This window comes from Oncorhynchus nerka, linkage group LG13 (assembly GCF_034236695.1).
Source record: "Oncorhynchus nerka isolate Pitt River linkage group LG13, Oner_Uvic_2.0, whole genome shotgun sequence".
Taxonomy (NCBI): Eukaryota; Metazoa; Chordata; class Actinopteri; order Salmoniformes; family Salmonidae; genus Oncorhynchus; species Oncorhynchus nerka.
Window position 1 is genome coordinate 64,652,590 of NC_088408.1, and position 21,440 is coordinate 64,674,029.

The 21,440-nt window shown below is 42.6% G+C and overlaps 1 protein-coding gene across 1 annotated transcript in view; it reads right to left on the reverse strand.

The window, feature by feature from the left end:
- The window catches only part of LOC115140665 (voltage-dependent N-type calcium channel subunit alpha-1B-like), a 149,550-nt gene extending 128,365 nt beyond the window's left edge, over positions 1-21,185 (reverse strand). Inside the window, 3 exon segments of the mRNA XM_065026553.1 lie at positions 14,181-14,320; positions 17,860-17,965; positions 20,264-21,185. Of these exon segments, the coding sequence (XP_064882625.1) occupies positions 14,181-14,320; positions 17,860-17,965; positions 20,264-20,523 (506 nt within the window). The 5' untranslated portion in view covers positions 20,524-21,185.
- Positions 21,186-21,440: the final 255 nt, after the last annotated feature.

Consider the following 21,440-nt stretch of genomic DNA (forward strand, 5'->3'; position numbering starts at 1 on the left):
GAAAAGTCAATAAGCCCGTCTAGCCACAGGTCAACCAACATAGTCACAAGTTGTGCCCCAGGTAAGTCAACCTACCCAGGTGTGTGCCAGTCACCTGCCACCCACACTGTAGTTCGCCTGGCAGCCTGGAACCAACCATACACTCCTCTTAATGCAATATTCTTGAAATTTGACATCACAAAACGATTTGTTTTAACAACTGTAAAAACACAAATCAGTTTCATGATATCAGCCATGTTTCAAATCAAATCGCCACACAGTTCTGCATATCACAGCACAGTAATGTCTGGGCCTTCACTACACTGTAGTACCAGTATAGCATGCAACTCAGGCCATCTGTGTGATGGACAGTAAGTGCAGATCAATGATGTTGGGGCCAAATCCAGGACTCATGTAATGGATATCAGCTTAACATACTGACAGCTCTGCTCAATAAAACTGCAGTCATTACTATCTGGCAGGTAGACAGAGGGCTAACCTAGGTAAACAGGTCAAACTTAGACCATCTACAACAGTTCATCATCGTTTCCATAAGGGAGCGGGGCATCTGGTGAAAACGCATCTGCAGTGTGACTGGACAAGCTGCTTTTCCCAGCAGGTCTTGTGCTTGTCACTCGCTAAGAAATTATCATAGCAAGGAGGCCTGTGGAGGGACACTCCAGTCAGTCTCTGAGACAGGCAGTGGCTCACACCACTCCTTGACGACACACACACACACACACACACACACACACACACACACACACCACATGCACGAAAGCATGTCAGCACTGCACAAGCACGCACACAGACACGCACACATACACAGGGTCCCACCACTCCACCACTCCCTGACAACAAAAAGCTTTTAGATCAATCACCTTCCCCAAGGAGGGAGAGCCAGCCAGCCAGAGAGACACCCCCATCCCCCAGACATCGATCCTCTGTCCCTGTCTGAGTGAGAGTCCAGGAGCCCTCTCCATTACAGCACCCCCTCTCACTCTCATCTCTGATTCAACTTCTTCCATTTCCTGTGACATTTGAAGAAGTGAAAGTGACCAACAAAAAAAACTGCTATTCTTGTCCAGTGGTCAGTAATTCATGTTGGGTAATGAAAAGCCTGTCTGGAAATGCTCAGGACCTGAGTGTCCCAACTCTTAATCAGAATTTATTAGAGTCCTCACTGTTCAGGTGGTTACTGATGTGTTTCTGTGAAACATTTAAAAGACCAAACAGAAACATGAATAATGGTGGTCACACTTGGCTGTCAGATGCCAGACAATAAAATGGTCTCTTTTCCAACCCAACTTGTTAATAGCGTTAATGCATAATGACTTCCTGGATGGGTCCGCCTCACTTCCTGGTATAAGGCTGCTCCTTCTGTCTGCCTTTGGTCTGTCTGATCTAAATGAGGGGTGTGAGGGGAGGAGAGACATCAACTCCTATTATTTGGCCAATAAAACACCCTGACGGACACACACAAACACAGGCCCTCTACACAATTTCGCTAAGAGTATAAATTCAAGGGCTCAGTCATAAAATCGAAAGAACATGATTGTAAAAAAAAAAAAGGTCAACCCTCATAACTTGTAAGGTCAAGAGAGCACAGATCATGTAATATAGGGACTTTACCTATTCGGCTCTCATTGTCATCATGTTCACTACTATCCATGCTGCTTCAGAAACCAGACTAAGATATCTACAGGTACGTTTACCTGTGAAGACACTCATCCCGCCCGCGTGCACACACACACACACACAGAGGACAGCTCCGTTCCATCAGACACAGAGCACAGCTGAGAGGTGGCAGTGGCACGGGTCCCATGGGAGCTCCACTCAGCAGGACAGCCTCAGCCAGCTGGCCCACATGCCACCAGCTTTCTCTGAAATACAGTATGTCATGCCACTCCAATAAATACTGGATGAAACCAACACACAGTACTCAGTAGACAGTGGAGCATGGCTCTGTTGTAGAAGGCTGAATGAATTAAGTAAGATAGCTGGTTTTCTTTCCACCCCAGCGACTATGCTGATCATGCCATGCGTGGTTGATTCTTTGGAAGACTGCATCAAGGCTCACTAGTCAGGAAAGACTGGGACTCCCAGATATAAATGTTGCTTCCGAAGAATTGTGCAATGACCCTGAAGTAACTGCAAGCCCATTGATCTGGGGGATATTCAACCGTACCTTAACATAATATAGAAAATGTCGTAATTTGTCAGTCCAGTAGAAGACATGTATTATATCAAGCCATGGATAAGACAGAACACTCCTCAGCCATCCGTACTGAAGGAAATGCTGCTATGCCATGATTATATTCCTGCTCATAGGTCTTCATCACAAAATGCTTAGTTCAGGTTCTCTTGCCTTCCGTAGGAATGAATTATATAGATCAAGCTCAGTTCCATGCAATTCCAAAGTCGTTGCAATGAAACATTATCGTTGTTCAAATCGTAGAAGAGCAGACTATGTAGAAATAAAGCAATAAAATAGATCCTTCATGATGTTAACAACACACTGACAACTCGAATACCACTAGAAGAGTGAAAAGACAAGGAAAGTGCTGATAATCTTTATTTGAGGCCTTCGTAAATTCAAACCTATTTAAAGGAGAAGCTAAATTCTGTATTTTGTGCTGAGAAGGGAATATGACAGCAGTAAAGGGATATTTCTAATATGCATAGGAGTATTACAATGAAAATGAAACTGTTTAATTTCTTAACCTTTCTTATTACACCAAAATGGAGCCTACAGATGTAGGATCTTAAATTGAACCAGTTTGCTACAGCAGAAAAATAATCCTGCAGCAACAGGAAATGTGGATTATAATTAATGGACATTTTTGTAGATGTTTGTTAGGGAAAATCAAGTCTGAAATTTCTAAGTACAAACTGCAAACTTTAGAAGCCTTTTTAAAACTCAAATACAATACATGTTCGCATTTCCTGCCGAGCAGGAAATTTCTCAGCAACAAAAGACTGATAAAATTATGATCCTACATATGTTAAACACGTGTATAAATAATCCACTCCTGGGCTCACTTGTAAAAGAGACGCCAATCTCAATGTGACTTCCCTGACTAAATAAAGGACAAAAAAAATGCATCTCTATTGAGAAAACAAATAGAGTTGTTTTGCATTCTCTCCATGGGGAATGATTCCCACCTGTAGTACAGCACGGGAGGCAAGAGTGACAGTGCCTCTACCTGATTTCAGTATTCAAGGAGAGAGTGCATGATAACACAGCCAATCTCACATAGCCCATGGGGTCATTGCACAATTGACATTGGTGAGTAATAGCTTGTTTTCCTGAAATAACAACCATTTCAATAAATGGTACCTAACGCCATGTGTGGAACAAAGCTGCCTGCCAGTCAAGCACTCCATCTCAACCAGGTCCTTCACCCCTACTCTGCACAAAGCAATGACAGCCTCCTCCTCCCCCCCCCCATCTTATCTCATCTCTGCCATTAGCAGTCACAGGATGGTAATGCCACCAGTGCAGCCAGCAGAACAAAATTGAGTTAAGAGCCTCATCATCACACCTTCAAATTGAGCTGAGTTGAGCTGAGGACAAGAGCAAAGTGGCTCTGAGAAAGGCGGGTCAGGAGCACTTAAGACCCGTAGTGGTGTGTGGGTAAAATCACCGGGGAAGCCAAGCCAGAAAAAAAAGGCATATTACAACCGGTGTTGTGATAATTGCGTTGTTTGCTCTATAACCTGTTAGTTCATATCCCTTGCCACTGTAATACTGTACATACAGTAGGGTTAAAGGTCGAGACAACAAGAGGACACAGTGGCAACCGCTGTCTGGTGAAGTCCACAAAGCATATTGCATGTAACAAATCGCTACATGACCTACAGCATGGTCAAGCAAGTAATGATTCCGACATTTTCGGACGACTAAACGACTATTGATTTATAACCGCAGAGTTACCGAAAGTCGCAAAGAAAACAGGAGCTGCCTCCACTATTCCAGCACCACTTCAACATAATCAAATCACCCATGCTTAGTCTAATACCGTGACAACTAAAAAAATTGTCCTATCAAAGGAAGCTAAATATGATGTGGCTGCCCATGGTTCCGATTTATGTGTGTGTTCGTGCAAGTAGAAAAATTGGTTGACTCTACTTGTAGAGAAACACCAATGCCATCCTCCTCTCTTCCATGTTGACGAAACAAATCACTCTGTCATTCAGTACACGATTTTAGTTGTCATCATCCTAGGCTAGCTGGCTAAAATGCTTGCAGGCTAGCCTAACTTCCTTTCATGGGCAATGTTAGCTAGTTAACATTAGACTTCTACATCTAGCTACATATTGAACTTCCATCCTCTCAGGCTAGGGGCACAATATATTAATTAATGGTTGGATCAGAATCACCTTTATAATCATTGGCCAGTACAGAGAATGAATAAAAACACAAGTTAAAATCCATATCTCCATCCATGGCTAATTAAGGAAAGGGACAATTTTAGCTAGCTAGCCACCGGAGGACAACAACACAACGAGATGCAACAATTCAAGTTGTTTCTGTTAACAATGTATTGCTCTCAATGTAATGTGATTGGAGTGACGTGGCTGGCTCCCCTTTACACTTTTTTGGGGTGCGTCAGAGCTGTTCACAGTTAAGCTCAACGCTGACTGGCTACTGTTTTTTACTTCTTTTATCAAGGGACGCCAAATGATCGCTGGCTTCCATTGCATCCAATACTACGGGCTGCAACAATGTCATATTAATTTTGAACAGACAGCATCAGGTAGATGGCCTACACATACAGAGACAGAGGGATGCATTCAACCTCTTGCGAATTGAAGGAACATTATGAAACATAGAGATGAAATATACGTTATTTTATATATTTTTTCTGCTTTTTTCTTGGGAATGATTACACGCCACTGGTTAAGACGCAACAACCGTTTTCAAACTTCACTGAGCCAGTCAGTCATCTATTGCAGAAGTGCTAAAGATGGTAACTAAGATGGTATATCTAAAATCTACATCTGCGCTACTTACTCCCAAATCTAGAAAATTATTTCCACCGCTTAGAACTTCTTTACAACCTGTTGACATAACTTGATATTTTCTGTAATATTCATAGGTATATAACACATGTGCTTAACCTTTTCACAGTGGATAAAAAAAAGCACACTCCAACTAACTAGGCTGATTCCTCCACACAGGGAAACACGATTAATAATTCAGCTGTTTGTTCCATTGCTGTTCTTTGGGAGAGTGGCTTCCTGATTAGAACACATTCTCACAGTACAATCCCACCGCTCATTTGATGAATATCTGGCCCTCTTCTGCATTAGCTCCAACCACAGAACGACCCCATCTCCTATCCCATCTTGCCTCTTGCTAGGTTTATGATATTGCTCGATTCTCAGCACAATGTGTCAAAACCCTTACATGATGTATCACACATCTAGAAGTGAATTGGTTGTTACTACTGCTGGTACTGTTGGGGAGTGTGAAGTACTGGAGGAGGGAGACGGTAGAGGGTGAAGCTCCCTTGATAATTACATAGCATTTACACAGCAAACACACCTCTGTTTATCACATAGCAATATTCCTGCAAGGTTCTGACTGTACACAAGGCTACTAGGGTATACTGGTAAAAATAAGCACATTTTACACTGTCAAAACACATGCTTTAAAATGCATGAATCGACATCAACCAACCAATAATAGGGAACACACAGAATCAGGTACATTGGGAAACAGGAAAGTCCCTCTTCTCAAAAAACAGACCGTGTCCATTGAAGACAATTCTGAGGAGCGCACTCAGCACAGTCCAGTGGTGAATCCATCAAACAATATGTCCGAGCTTACACTGACACAACAATAGAAGAAGCAGTGTTCTAAATAAGGAAGATGGGGACATAAATTTGAGGCATTACTAATTGAGAGCATCAGAGAGCATCATGGCAGAAGGGATGATGGTGGTGGAGAAGAGCTGAGGTTGATTAAGACCTTCACAGATCACTGGAGAGCCCACATCCCTCAGCTCTACTGCTCACTGCTCCCTTCCCCCTCTCTCTCTCTCTCTCTCTACAGACCCCACATCCTTCAGCTCTACTGCTCACTGTTCCCTTCCCTCTCTCCCTCTACATACCCCACATCCCTCAGCTCTATAGCTCACTGCTGCTCCCCTCTTTCTCTCTACAACCTCAATCATCACTTTTCACTAGGGCTGGCACAATTACTGTAACCGACAGTTATGGATAACAACCATCATGGAAATAAAATGACCGTCATAAAAACAGACTTGGAACCTCTTATCCTGGCAATTTGACTGGTCAACTCATGTGTCACGACCGCTGTCTTGAAATTGACTGGACCAAGTTTCAACGTGGTGAGCGTACATTTTCTCTTTAAATGTCACCAACAAAACAATAAACAACAAACATGACGCTCCGTGAGGCTATACCTGCATCAAACGAAGACAACTACCCACAAATACAAAAGGGAAAAAAAGGCTGCCTAAGTATGATTCCCAATCAGAGACAACGATAGACAGCTGTCCCTAATTGAGAACCATACCCGGCCAAAACATAGAAACACAGAACATAGAGTTTCCCACCCGAGTCACACCCTGACCAACCAAACATAGAGAATAAAAAAGATCTCTACGGTCAGGGCGTGACATCATGGGTGCACTTGCAATGGCTGCCTGGTATTTGGTCATGTAGAAGGTTCATCCAAATGATGTTAACTGATGTAACTCATGCAATGGAATGTATTTTTTGTAATGTGATTTGAGTTGAATCAACAAATCACAGCACATATTTTAGCACATATTATACTTCCTGTTTTGCTCCTATGGGTACAATTGCAATGGCTACCAGTCCCACCACTATGCCATCATTGACTTGAATGGGGACGCCCAATCTATTCATTCTATTCCTATGGCAGCACATGCAGTCAGGAGCGGAGGAGAAGTGTTGAAGCAGAGTGCTCCCAGCCCAGCTGACGGAATGTGTTGGAGGTGAGTGCTGGTGATAGTTGGATTGCAGAATGTTGTTGATGTTGCAACTCCGCCTGTCTTGCCCAGCATTCTCCCAATCAATTAGCTGCAACGAGCTGTCTCGAGTCCTAACAAACAGTAGAATCAAATAAGGTTTCTCTCAACAACAACAAAAACTATCGGCACCATCTGATGGGAAATGGAGGTGGTTGGTTGATTCCTCTTTTGTTTCACAATATGATTAAAAATGTAAATAAAATTTAAAAAAACATCTGCCCCATTGTACAAGGCACATTACCAGCGGACTTGTTAAATGGGGAGAGTCACAGTGGCATCGCTCCATCCTTTGCTATTTAGTATTAAGCTATCATTGTGTTCAAGTTGCCTAAGTTCTTTTGTTGCTGTTCTACAGTCTTGCATTGTGGGCTGTTCTATTTTCCTGCCAAAGAAATAGATTTTTGTTGCAGCGGTTGCACTTCCTGAACCAATCTCCTGGTTTCTCTATCCTGCTCGGTTTAAAGACCTTGGGGAGTATATTACGTTGCTGTTGGATCCTCAATGGACCTTTACTTGTCAATACTGGTCGAAGTCATTGGATTGAATCAATCTCTGTGAAATGTGACGTACCATTGGGATGCGTTGGGAGGCTTTATGAACCAGTCTATCATGGCTGTAGTTGTATAATGACTATTATAAAAACTTTTAGAGACATTTTTAAATGTCACTTTTCATGTCTAGGTCTTGAGTGTAGAAGTGTTTGACTAGTAGTGTATGTGCATGTAGTGTATAGTACTGCACTGTACACAACATTTCCCAGATGTCTGGGAGACCGTGGGTAAGCAGTCTGAATAACTTGAAGTGGACATTTGAGCGTGACTACTGATATCTTGCTGGCAGAAGTGAACAGTAGGGCTGTGACAGTCGTGGAATTTTGGATGATGGTAATTGGCCAAATGACCACAATCACCGTAATAACGGTTCAAATACAAAAGTACATTTTCCAGCAAGACAATAACCCCAAGCACACACCAAAATCCACAAAGAAATGGTTAATTGACCACAAAATCAGATCTCAGACTCCGCCGTTGAACCCCATTGAAAACCTGTGGTTTGAATTGAAGAGTGCAGACAAAGGATATCAAGGATCTGGAAAGATTCTGTATAGAGGAATGGTCTAAGATCCCTCCCCAAGCGTTCTCCAATCTCATAAAACATTTTAGAAAAAGGCTCTGTGCCATTATCCTTGCAAGGGGAGGGTGCTGGAGTATTGAAAACTGGAGATCCAATCATTTTGACCCCTATCTTGTCAAGATTTTTTTAAATTACTTGTTAAAAATAAATATTCTCAGAGCAATTGTATTAGTATAAAATAATATAATTTTTCCATTAAGGGACCCAATAATTCCGGACCCCACTGTACGCACTTATTAACAACACCCAACGTCTTATTGGAACATTTGAGTTGATTTGATTTACAGGGCTGGCCCTGCCTGTGGGAGCTCAATAGAAGCCTTTTCATTCACAGACCCCCACATCTGATTACCATCAGCACCAGCACATGAAACATGGCCCTCACGTGTCCTGGGGCCAAACGTGTCCTGGGGCCAAACGTGTCCTGGGGCCAAACGTGTCCTGGGGCCAAACGTGTGCAAGATCTTCATCTTCTTAATAGATTCATCACCATTAACGGAACACTATTTGTACACAATACTGTTAAAAATAGACAATTCACAACTGATGTTATGGTACACAATCACTGCTTTTACTTTACGGTAGCTGTAGCTGATATGAAATGTATGGCGTCTTTGGTACTGACTTTATACCTGCTTCAAGTACTCATATCCCAGGGAATGGTAAGAATGGGTTTCATTAATAATCAGTGAGGCAGCAATGGTAATTACTATGGCGATTGGTTTCCTGCTAGGCACACCCTGTAGTTACAGCCATAGGGATAGCATACAGCGCTTTGATGTGCATGCAGCACATGGTGATCCAATAGCTGTCAGAGACTGACACCATGGATCAATCACTCACTGTAGCATGGCACTGATAACAGGGCCAGACTGCTCGTGTAAAGGCTCTCATCCACCACAGCCCTTCAGTTATGGTTATCATGTCAGGCTGCTCTGCCCCAATTTCAATCAGCCCTGCCTCCCCTCCTTCCTCCCCATGCAGCCCTATCCACAAGTAGTGGCAGTGAATATGGAAGGAGAGCAGAATGATGCCCTGTGTGTTCAGTGATGGTGACAGGTCCATGTAGAGGCTGTGACAAGCTGTCAATAGCCCTAACCTTTCCCTAACACACTGTATTGACAGACAGACCGCTTGCTGCCTTTGTCTTTACAGCTCTCTCTCACACACACGGCTTTGTGTGACGGTTACTCTGAAACAAGACCAGTTCCAGGAATTGGTCGTATTACATTGCCCCTGGTTGGTTCACCGTACGTCCACTGAGCAAGAACAAAAGGTTGGAACACTGAGATCGACTTCCAAGTGGGTGGAGTAGGGCTTCCAGAGAATTGGTTTATTGCAATTAGGTATCAAAGCTGATGTAAGCCCCAATAGATGGGCCAAATAAATGTCAGAGTCAATAGGTACAACAAGCCAGGACACTCCCTGGTGATGCGAGCAACTCCCCGAGGACTCTCTCCAGCATAACAGCGTCCTCATCATTACCCCTCCTCCACTCTCTCCTCGTCCCCTTCATCTTTTCCCTCATGGTCCCTCGCTGAAAGCCTACGGTAGTTACCTCATGCTCCTCTCCCACCCATAGTTCCACTCCTATTGCCTCACTGATATTCTAGCTCCAATACGCAAGCTCCTCTCTCAGTGCAAGCGCTTCTACTTTTGTGGCCCTCTTTTTATTTTGCAAATATACTGCCTTTCTATGGTAAAGTTTACCATAGCATCCTGTAATGTTGCCCTGAATAACTATTCCAGACAATATTTGTTTTACCGCCGCAAATCAAATAAAATGTTATTTGTCACATGCACCAAATACAACAGTGAAATGCTTACTTACAAGCCCTTAACCAACAATGCTATAAGAAGTTAAGAAAAAAAAGTGGTAATAGAATTAACAAATAATTAAACTGCAGCAGTAAAATAACAATAACAAGGCTATATACAGGGGGTACAGGTACAGAGTCAATGTGCGGGGGCACGTTAGTCGAGAAAATATGTCCATGTAGGTAGAGTTAAAGTGACTATGCATAGATAATAAACAGAGAGTAGCAGCAGCGTAAAAGAGGGGTCTGGGTAGCCCTTTGATTATCTGGTCAGGGGTCTTATGGCTTAGGGGTAGAAGCTGTTAAGAAGCCTTTGGGACCTAGACGTGGCGCTCCGGTACCACTTGCAATGCGGTAGCAGAGGGGACAGTCTATGACTAGGGTGGCTGGAGTCTTTGACAATTTTTAGGGCCTTCCACTGACACTGCCTGGTATAGAGGTCCAGAAAGGCAGGAAGCTTGGCCCCAGTGATGTACAGGGCCATACGCGGTCGGAGGACGAGCAGTTGCCATACCAGGAAGTGATGCAACCAGTCAGGATGCTCTCGATGGTGCAAATGTAAAACATTTTGATGTGATGTGGACACCAAGGAACTTGAAGCTCTCAACCTGCGCCACTGCAGCCCCGTCAATGAGAATGGAGGCGTGCGCTGTCATCTTTTTCCTGTAGTCCACAATCATCTCCTTTGTCTTGATCACGTTGAGGGAGAGGTTGTTGTCCTGGCACCACACTGCCAGGTCTCAGCCTACAGGGAGGAGGTCAATCTCATCGTTGTTGTGTCATCGACAAACTTGATGATGGTGTAGGCGTCGTGCCTTGAAATGCAGTCATGAGTGAACAGGGAGTACAGGAGGGGACTGAACACGCACCCTTGAGGGGCCTCTGTGTTGAGGATCAGCGTGGCGGATGTGTTGTTACCTACCCTTACCACCTGGGGGTGGCCCGTCAGGAAGTCCAGGATCCAAGTGCAGAGAGACGTCTTTAGTCCCAGGGTCCTTAGATTAATGATGAGCTTTGAGGGCACTGTTGTGTTGAATGCTGAGCTGTAGTCAATGAATAGCATTCTCACATACAGTTGATGTCAGAAGTGTACATACACCTTAGCCAAATACATTTAAACTCAGTTTTTCACAATTCCTGAAATTTAATCCTAGTAAAAAATGTCCTGTCTAAGGTCAGTTAGGATCACCACTTTATTTTAAGAATGTGACATGTCATAATAATAGTAGAGAGAAGGATTTATTTCAGCTTCTTTTTCTTTCATCACATTCCCAGTGGGTCAGAAGTTTCAATTATTATTTGGTAGCATTGCCTTTAAATTGTTTCACTTGGGTCAAACGTTTCGGGTAGCCTTCCACAAGCTTCCCACATAAGTTGGGTGAATTTTGGCCCATTCCTCCTGACAGAGCTGGTGTAACTGAGTCAAGTTTGTAGGCCTCCTTGCCTGCACACGCTTTTTCAGTTCTGCCCACAAATTTTCTATAGGATTGTTGTCAGGGCTTTGTGATGGCCACTCCAATACCTTGACTTTGTTGTCCTTAAGCCATTTTGCAACAACTTTGGAAGTATGCTTGGGGTCATTGTTAATTTGGAAGACCCATTTGCGACCAAGTTTTAACTGATGTCTTGAGATGTTGCTTCAATATATCCTCATAATTATAATTCCTCATGACGCCATCTATTTTGTGAAGTGCACCAGTCCCTCCTGCAGTAAAGCACAACATGATGCTGCCACCCCCATGCTTCACAGTTGGGATGGTGTTCTTCGGCTTGCAAACCTCCCCCTTTTTCCTCCAAACATTACGATGGTCATTATGGCCAAACAGTTGTATTTTTGTGTCATCAGACCAGAGGACATTTCTCCAAAAAGTACGATCTTTGTCCACATGTGCAGTTGCAAACCGTAGTCTGGCTTTTTAATGGCAGTTTTGGAGCAGTGGCTTCTTCCTTGCTGAGCGGCCTTTCAAGTTATGTGAATATAGGACTCGTTTTACTGTGAATATAGATACTTTTGTACCTGTTTCCTCCAGCATCTTCACAAGGTCCTTTGCTGTTGTTCTGGGAATGATTTGCACTTTTCGCACCAAAGTACGTGAGCGGTATGACGGCTGCATGGTCCCTTGGTGTTTATACTTGCGTACTATTGTTTGTACAGATGAACGTGATACCTTCAGGCATTTGGAAATTAATCCCAAGGACGAACCAGACTTGTGGAGGTCTCCTATTTCTGATTTCTTTTGATTTTCCCATGATGTCAAGCAAAGAGGCCCTGGGTTTGAAGGTAGGCCTTGAAATACATCCACAGGTACACCTCCAATTGACTCAAATGATGTCAATTAGCCTATCAGAAGCTTCTAAAGCCATGACATTATTTTCTGGAATTTTCCAAGCTGTTTAAAGGCACAGTCAACTTAGTGTATGTAAACTCGCATCAGCTATGGAGAGCGTGATCACACAGTCATGCGGAACAGCTGATGCTCTCATGCATGTTTCAGTGTTACTTGCCTCGAAGCAAGCATTGAAGTAATTTAGCTCATCTGGTAGGCTCGTGTCACTGGGCAACTCTCGGCTGTGTTTCTCTTTGTAGTCTGTAATAGTTTGCAAGCCCTGCCACATCCGACGAGCATCGGAGCTGGTGTAGTACGATTCAATCTTAGTCCTGTATTGACGCTTTGCCTGTCTGATGGTTCATCTGAGGGCATAGCAGGATTTCTTATAAACTTCCGGGTTAGAGTCCCACTCCTTGTAATCGGCAGCTCTACCCTTTAGCTCAGTGTGGATGTTGCCTGTAATCCATGGCTTCTGGTTTGGGTATGCAAGTACAGTCACTGTGGGGACGACGTCATCGATGCACTTATTGATGAAGCCAGTGAATGATGTGGTGTACTCTTCAATGCCATCGGATGAATCCGGGAACATATTCCAGTCTGAGCTAACAAAACAGTCCTGTAGCGTAGCATCTGCTTCATCTGACCACTTTCTTATTGATCTAGTCACTGGTGCATCCTGCTTTAATTTTTGCTTGTATGCAGGAATCAGGAGGATAGAATTATGGTCAGATTTTCCAAAATGGAGGGCTAGGGAGAGCTTTGTACAGGTCTCTGTGTGTGGAGTAAAGGTGGTCTAGAGTTTTTTTTCCTCTGGTTGCACATTTAACATGCTGGTAGAAATTAGGTCAAGCTGATTTGAGTTTCTCTGCATTAAAGTTCCCGGCCACTAGGAGCGCCGCCTCTGGATGAGCGTTTTCCTGTTTGCTTATGGCCATATACAGCTCATTGAGTGCAGTCTTAGTGCCAGCATATGTTTGTGGTGGTATATAGGACAGCTACCAAAAATAAAGATGAAAACTCTCTTGGTGAATTGTGTGTTCTACAGCTTATGATAAGATACTCTACCTCAGGCGAGCAAAACCTTGAGACTCCCTTAGATTTCGTGCACCAGCTGTTGTTTACAAATATACATAGACCGTCACCCCTTGTCTTACCAGAGGCCGCTGTTCTATCCTGCCTAAAAAGCTTCAAACCCGTTATTCATGTTGTTGTTCAGCCATGACTCAGTGAAACATAAGATATTGCAGTTTTTAATGTCCCGTTGGTAGGATATACATGATCGTAGTTTGTCTATTTTATTATCGTTTGATTGTTCGTTGGCTAATAGGACCGATGGTAAAGGTAGATTACCCTCTTGGCAACGGATCCCTACAAGGCAACCAGACCTTCGTCCACGATACCTCCGTCTCTTTCTCCTGCGAATGACGGGGATGAGGGCCTTGTTGGGCGTCTGAATTAAATCCTTCCCGTCCGTCTCGTTGATGAAAAAGTATTCCTCCAGTATGAGGTGAGTATTTGCTGTCCTGACATCTAGAAGCTCTTTTTGGTCATAAGACCCGGTGGCAGAAACATTATGTACAAAATAAGTTACAAATAATGTGAAAAAACATGCACAATTGGTTACGGGATTGTAAACCGGCGCCATTCTCATGCATATATACAGTTATGTCTAAAAAAAGAGGATGATCGATCGAAGGAATTTCAGCCATTCCCAGTGTCTCCAGTGCATCACGATTCATCATGATCATACAAAATGTTAAATGAAACACACAACACAACACACACACACCACACACATTAACATTGTGCTTTCTCATTAATCTACTCAGGATCAGGTCTGTCATTTTAAAGCAGTGTGAACATTTAGCATGAGCCATTAGCTCAGTACTCACCCTGTTAGCACCACCACAAAGTCCATTACATTCCAGCCATTCCGGAGATAGGAGCCTTTGTGAAACGCAAAGCCAAGGGCGATGATCTTAATGCCAGCTTCAAAACAAAATATTCCAATAAAATAGGGCTCTGTGTCGTCCTGTTAAGACAAGAGAGGCTGAGAATGTAAGTGACCATTGATATCCATCATCATTAGTTTATAATGTGATTTTTGGGCTGAATGTGAGTTAAAAAGCAATGTAATGGGTTAATATCACGATGGAGTGAGTCGCGTCAATATTTCAGACAGAGCCTTGGTCTATCTGGGGGAGCGGATCAATTAGTGGGTGCAGCTGTGAGGCACTTTGCCTGAAGGGAGTGACATTTAATTCTTAAAACAACCAGCGTGCCCCAACCAGCTAAGTCTATATGATTGGGTGGAGGAGCTCACAGCATTGACCCTTTTAATGGCAAGACTTAACAACAGAGTTCAATAGGGAGCCTAAAGTGTCTGTAAGCAGGGGGATCAAAGTCACCTCTGTGTGATACTGGTTAGCTGACTGAGGACAACTGGTGAGAAACCCCAGCTGCCTGCATGGGTAACCCCCCAAAAAAAATAAACTGCTGATGGGTTGTGTCATTCAAATCTGTAATACTAGTACTGTACAGTCCCTTGCAAAGTATTCACCCCCCTTGGTATTTTTCCTATTTTGTTGCATTACGACCTGTAATTTAAATGGATTCTTATTTGGATTTCATGTAATGGACAAAGTCAAAATAATTTTTAAAAGAACTTGTTTCAAAAAATACAAAAAATAAATCAAAACTGAAAAGTGGTGCGTGCATATGTATTCGCCCCCTTTGCTATGAAGCCCCTAAATAAGATCTGGTGCAACCAATTACCTTCAGAAGTCACATAATTAGTTAAATAAAGACCACCTGTGTGCAATCTAAGTGTCACATGATCTGTCACATGATCTCAGTAGATATCTTCTTAGGGCTTCTTTTTTCTCAATTTCCGCATGACTGACGTGCCCAAAGTAAACTGCCTGGTGCTCATGCCCTGAAGCCAGGATATGCATATAATTGGTACCATTTGAAAGAAAACACTTTGAAGTTTGTAGAAATGTTATAATAATGTAGGAGACTATAACACAATAGATATGGTAGGAGAAAATCCATAGGAAAACCAACCAGAATCTTTTTTTTTTGAGAGTCCAAGCTCTTACGATGGAAAGTATAGGGGCATTCTGTAACGGTTTTCTTTAGGTGAAGTAGAGGCGGACCAAAATGCAGCGTGGTTTCTTTGATTCATGTAATAACAAAAGATAAACACGAACACTACAAAACAATAAACGTGGAAAACCAAAAACAGCCCTATCTGGTGCAAAACACAGAGACAGGAACAGGGACAATCACCCCCAAAACCAAACAGGCTACCTAAATATGGTTCCCAATCAGAGACAATCACGAACACCTGCCTCTGATTGAGAACCATATCAGGCCAAACATAGAACTAGACAAACTAGACATGTAACATAGAATGCCCACTCAGCTCACACCCTGACCAACCAAAACATAGAAACATACAAAGCAAACTACTCCCAGGATGCAATTCCTATGGCTTCCACAGGGTGTCAGCATTCTATGTGCAAGGTGTCAGGCTTGTAACTTCCAAAACAAATAAGAAATATGTTTTAGTACAGGGACACAGTCTTGGGAATTCGTGTTTGGGCGCACAATGAAGACAAAACGCACCTGCTAAAGTTTCCTATTGAACATACTTCTTTCCGTAAGAAATATTATAATTTGATTACATTTTAGGCTATCTGAGGAGTAAATATAAATGTATTTTGACTTGTTGAAAGAAAGTTTTTTCTGCATGTTGAACGAGTGGATTACTAAAATCGATGGCGCCAACTAAACAGACTTTTTGGGATATAAAGAAGGATTTTATCTAACAAAACGACACTACATGTTATAGCTGGGACCCTTTGGATGACAAATCAGAGGAAGATTTTCAAAAAGTTAGTGAATATTTAATCGCTATTTGTGAATTTATAAAACCTGTTCCGGTGGAAAAATATTTTGATGTGGGGCGCAGTCCTCAAACAATCGCATGGCCTGCTTTCGCTGTAATGGCTACTGTACATCGTACAGTAGACTTCTATTAACAAGAATTTAAGCTTTCAACTGATATAAGACACTTGTATGTACCTAAATGTTTAATAACCATCATATTTAGGATTATTTATTTGAATTGCACGCCCTCCAGTTTCACCGGAAGTTGTCCCGCTAGCGGGATGCCTAGCCCGAACAGGATATACACCTGTTCTGAAAGGTCCCAGAGTCTGCAACACCACTAAGCAAGGGGCACCGCCAAGCAAGCGGCACCATAAAGACCAAGGAACTCTCCAAACAGATCAGGGACAACGTTGTGGAGAAGTACAGATCAGGGTTGGGTTATAAAAAATATCAGAAACTTTGAGAATATAGTACCACAACAAACCTGCCAAGAGAGGGCAGCCCACCAAAACTCACGGACCAGGCATTAATCAAAGAGGCAACACAAAGACCAAAGATAACGCTGAAGGAGCTGCAAAGCTCCACAGCAGAGATTGGAGTATCTGTCCATAGGACCACTTTAAGCCGTACACTCCACAGAGTTGGGCTTTATGGTAGAGAAGTCATTGCTTAAAGTTAAAATTAACAAACACATTTGGTGTTCGCCAAAAGGAATGTAAGAGGCTCCCAAAACATATGGAAGAAGGTACTCTGGTTAGATGAGACTAAAATTCAGCTTTTGCCCATCAAGGAAAACGCTATGTCTGGTGCAAACCCAACACTTTGCATCACCCCAAGAACACCATCCCCACAGTGAAGCATGGTGGTGGCAGCATCATGTTGTGGGTTTGTTTTGCATTGGCAGGGACTGGGAAACTGGTCAGAATTGAAGGAATGATGGATGGTGCTGAATACAGGGAAATTCTTGAGAGAAACCTTTTTCAGTCTTCAAGAGATTTGAGATTGGGACGGAGGTTCACATTCAGCAGGACAATGACCCTAGGTATACTGCTAAAGCAACACTTGAGTGGTTTAAGGGGAAACATTTAAAAGTCTTGGAATGGCCTAGTCAAAGCCCAGACCTCAATCCAATTGAGAATCTGTGGTATGACTTAAAGATTGCTGTACATCAGCGGAACCCATCCAACTTGAAGGAACTGGAGCAGTTTTGCCTTGAATAATGGGCAAAAACCCAGTGTCTAGATGTTACAAGCTTATAGAGAAATACTCCCAAGAGACTTGCAGCTGCAATTGCTGCAAAAGGTGGCTCTACTAACTATTAACTTTGGGGGGGGGGGGGGGGGATGAATAGTTATGCACACTCAAGTTTCAGTTTTTTTGTCTTATTTCTTGTTTGTTTTAAATATTTTGCATCTTCAAAGTGGTAGGCATGTTGTGTAAATCAAATGATACAAACCCCCAAAAAATCTATTTTAATTCCAGGTTGTAAGGCAACAAAATAGGAAAAATGGGGGGTGAATAATTTCACCAGCCACTGTATATATGTTATTCCTGTATGTGAGAATATAATGACTGACACCTATTTTTCACTTGGAGAGAAGAGTGTAGTTAACCAATGATCAAATATGATATAATATTGGTATGGCACATATGACCCATGCAATGGTCACTTACCAAGCGCTCTGACATGGGGGTCTTGTCGCCGGCTGGTAGGTGCTGCTCCAAGGCAAGGACGATGCAGTTGGCTATAATGGTGGCCAGGATCAGGTATTCAAATGGAGTGAGACAGTTAAGAAAAAGACTGTGTAATGTTAGGCATACAGTGCCTAAGATCTAAAATACATTCTAACAGAAGAAGAAGATGAGGAGGAAGAGGAAGAAACAGAAGAATGGGACCTAGAGGAAGTAAAATTACCATATTAAAAAGCTCCTCAACAGTAGGTAGGTTAACCTAAATTATACAAGAGCTGAAGCCTAATGGCAAAGCACACATGCAGTAAGAAGTTACACTTTTAGAAAAAAAGGGTTCCAAAAAGGCAAACCATTTATGGTTCCAGGTAGAACTATTTTGGGTTCCATGTAGAACCCTCTGTGGAAAGGGTTCTACATTAAATACAAAAGGGTTCTATCTGGAACCAAAATGTGTTCTTTAAAGGGTTATCCTATGGGAACTATGGTTATCCTATGGTTATCCTTTGTAAGTCGCTCTGGATAAGAGCGTCTGCTAAATGACTTAAATGTAAATGTAAATGTAACAGCTAAAGAACCCTTTTTGGTTCTAGATAGCACCTTTTTTTCAAAAATGTAATTTTTCAGTTGAACTGGATCTCAACACTAAACATGACTGAGGGAACTGAGTGATTTATCCGTTGAACTGGATCTCAACACTAAACATGACTGAGGGAACTGAGTGATTTATCAGTTGCTGACTTACATGATGTCTCAGTTGCTGCTGTCCATGTCATCGCATGGTTGTTTATGGAGGCTATCTCCTCTGGAGACTGTGGTGCACAGAGGACTAGGGTCTTACCTCAGGCAATGGGCTACAGTATATCAAAAGATAAAAACACATAATTCACTGGCTTAGGGCAGCTCAGGACTTTCTTGCTACAATGGCTCCCATGAACCTAGAATCTAACTCAAGGGAGAAAAATACTGTGAAAGGGGCTTGGAAATGCACAGGTAAGCTAAAGGTTGAGAAGTGTTTACACAGCACCAGAGTTAAGTAATGGATGCGATTACACAAATGAATGTAAATGAATTGCAATACCTCACAGGTTCATTAACCCAATCTCATGAAATATGCTTCAGGGTTGACTGTTTCTCTAGGAGGCCTAAGCACAGCACAAATAGGTTTGTGGCAATCAGTGGAATGGTATCAAATACATCAAACACATGGTTTCCAGGTGTTTGATGCCATTCCATTTGCCCCGTTCCTACCATTATTATGAGCCGTCCTCCCGTTAGCAGCCTCCACTGATGCACAGGTTTCACAAGCTACAGAGGATATCCCTCATTTGGTAAATTATACAAAATATATCATATCAACAGGTGGATCTTTTTTTCAATATACTTCTACCTAGCATGTTATGGACATAAACGACAATAATGATACATTTTGCCTTAAAAGAAACCAATTGGTTTTGTAAACTAGGCTAAATGCACAACTCATTTCCATTTATTCTCATGGCTTATTGTTTTGATGGGACACGCACGCAGAATAGATTGCATCTGTTTATTAGACAGCCTTCCCGCTAGCTTGCCATTTAGGCCTACTGTTGAGCAGCATTTTGCACATGGGTAGATTCAGCACCTTGGAGAGCGCTTGTGCCGAAACGTTGCTAGGAGAGACTTGGTCTGAGAAACAAACGGATCGATACAGCAGTTATTTGATATGTAGCCTAACAGTGGCATAGTCCCCTGAGCAGACTATCACACAAGCTTGTTTACTTAGCCCATATACCGGAATCAAATACATTAGGCAAGTAGAAAGTAAAATAAGTATAGGCCTCACCTATAATTTATGGTGCTTTACAAAACCAATCAAATTATCCTGCTGACAAGATTTTCACTGCACTGCCATTTGGGTTGAAAAAGAGAAAAAAAAATACACCTCCAGCCTTCATGTTAATTGTTCTGTAGCCACCGATCAGATTTATGCCACAGATCAGAAACACCAATCTGACAGGTTCTTGGTAGGCAACCTAGCTGCATGTAGGCCTACCAGAGAGAGGATGCCAAAAGCTGGAGAAAACAGGAATCTTGCCAAAAAACGAAACAATATCACCTACAATAACCTATTGGAGTGGGTCTGAGAGAGTGGATATGGCTATACAGGCCTACTGAGAGTGGTTATACTGTATTACAAAGTCCAGTCAACAAATGGTTGTCCTCCATGCCATATCTTCTCATTGGCTACAGTAAATTAACTTAGATAATCATGCCCTGTAGTCTGGAACCTTGCCCCCTGTGCTTAATAACGTCAAGCCATTAAAACCCAAGTAGGCATATAATGTTATAATGTTATAATGTAATGGTACGAGAAATAGGCTAGGTTGTTTAAAGCAACAAAGGATATGGCCATTCTGTAATCTTTTTGGCATATTTCCGTATGATACAATCCTCACTAAAGATGAAGAGAGACCGGTTGACAGTAAGACAGCTCTGCTTGACAGGGATGGGGTTGTAAATGGCCATTGTCCTGGCTCTTTGGGCCATTGATTGTTTGTACACCCTAGGGCCGCTTGGGGGGCCTGCTGGCCGACCAGCCCCCCTTGGTGGGCCAGCTTGACAGACCCCTCCACGCCGGTTGGATAGTTCCTCTTCGAATCGAGCCATTCTACAATCGCACAGATCTTACTGAAAAAATCAAAACTTAGACTAGATAAAAGATAGAGAAAAAGCATCACAACACACAGTTGTTCCAGCCACGAGTTCCTTTCGGTGTGTGTAATGTTCAAGAGAATATTCAACAAACATTCAAAAATAAAAATGATTGTATTTTTCTTCAGATATTCTGTTGGCTGGTCCCCGCCTTGTTACTTCCCATACTTTCAATTGTCAAGATTTTCAAATGATATGAAACATGAAGGAGAAAGTTTATATTTCCATGTCAAATATTTGTCCATGGGTCTTCCTCTGGCTGAATGGCCACATATACGTAGCCTATAGCCTATCCCTTTTCACTGGGCTAAGCTTTAAAAACAGCCAGTTTACCATGTACAAATGTCGAGCAATAACAATTCGCATCATTCGCATAACGCATGCCATAAGGCGGGCTATGACTGCATAGCTCACTTACAATTAAGCTTCAAATAAAACAGATGCATGTATCTGGTTTATCCTCCTCGGTTGGTTTGCCATTGCGCGTTTAAGTTTTTCTTTTGTATTACCTTACCCCACGTTCCTTATGAAAACGAGGTGCCTCACATGATCCGTTCCAATAATCTTCCTATTAATTCGGGCACGGTGTAACGAGAAAACACAAGGTTGGCACCTCTGCTTCCGCTAAATCGCTCTCAGGCAATGTATAATATAACCACTTTCTCCAGCCACTGCTCCTTATGAATCGGCACACGTGACTAAAAAGACGCCAGGCTCCACCTGTATCGTCTCTGTATCCATAGCGCCAGGGAGAAAGAGGGAAGCAGCTTCTCTCTCGTTTTTTTTTACCCCCCTGAGCAGAATAATCACCGAAGTTGCTTGATAAATCGCATCAAACAATGCAAATGTAGAAATCACGAAGGACAACAAAA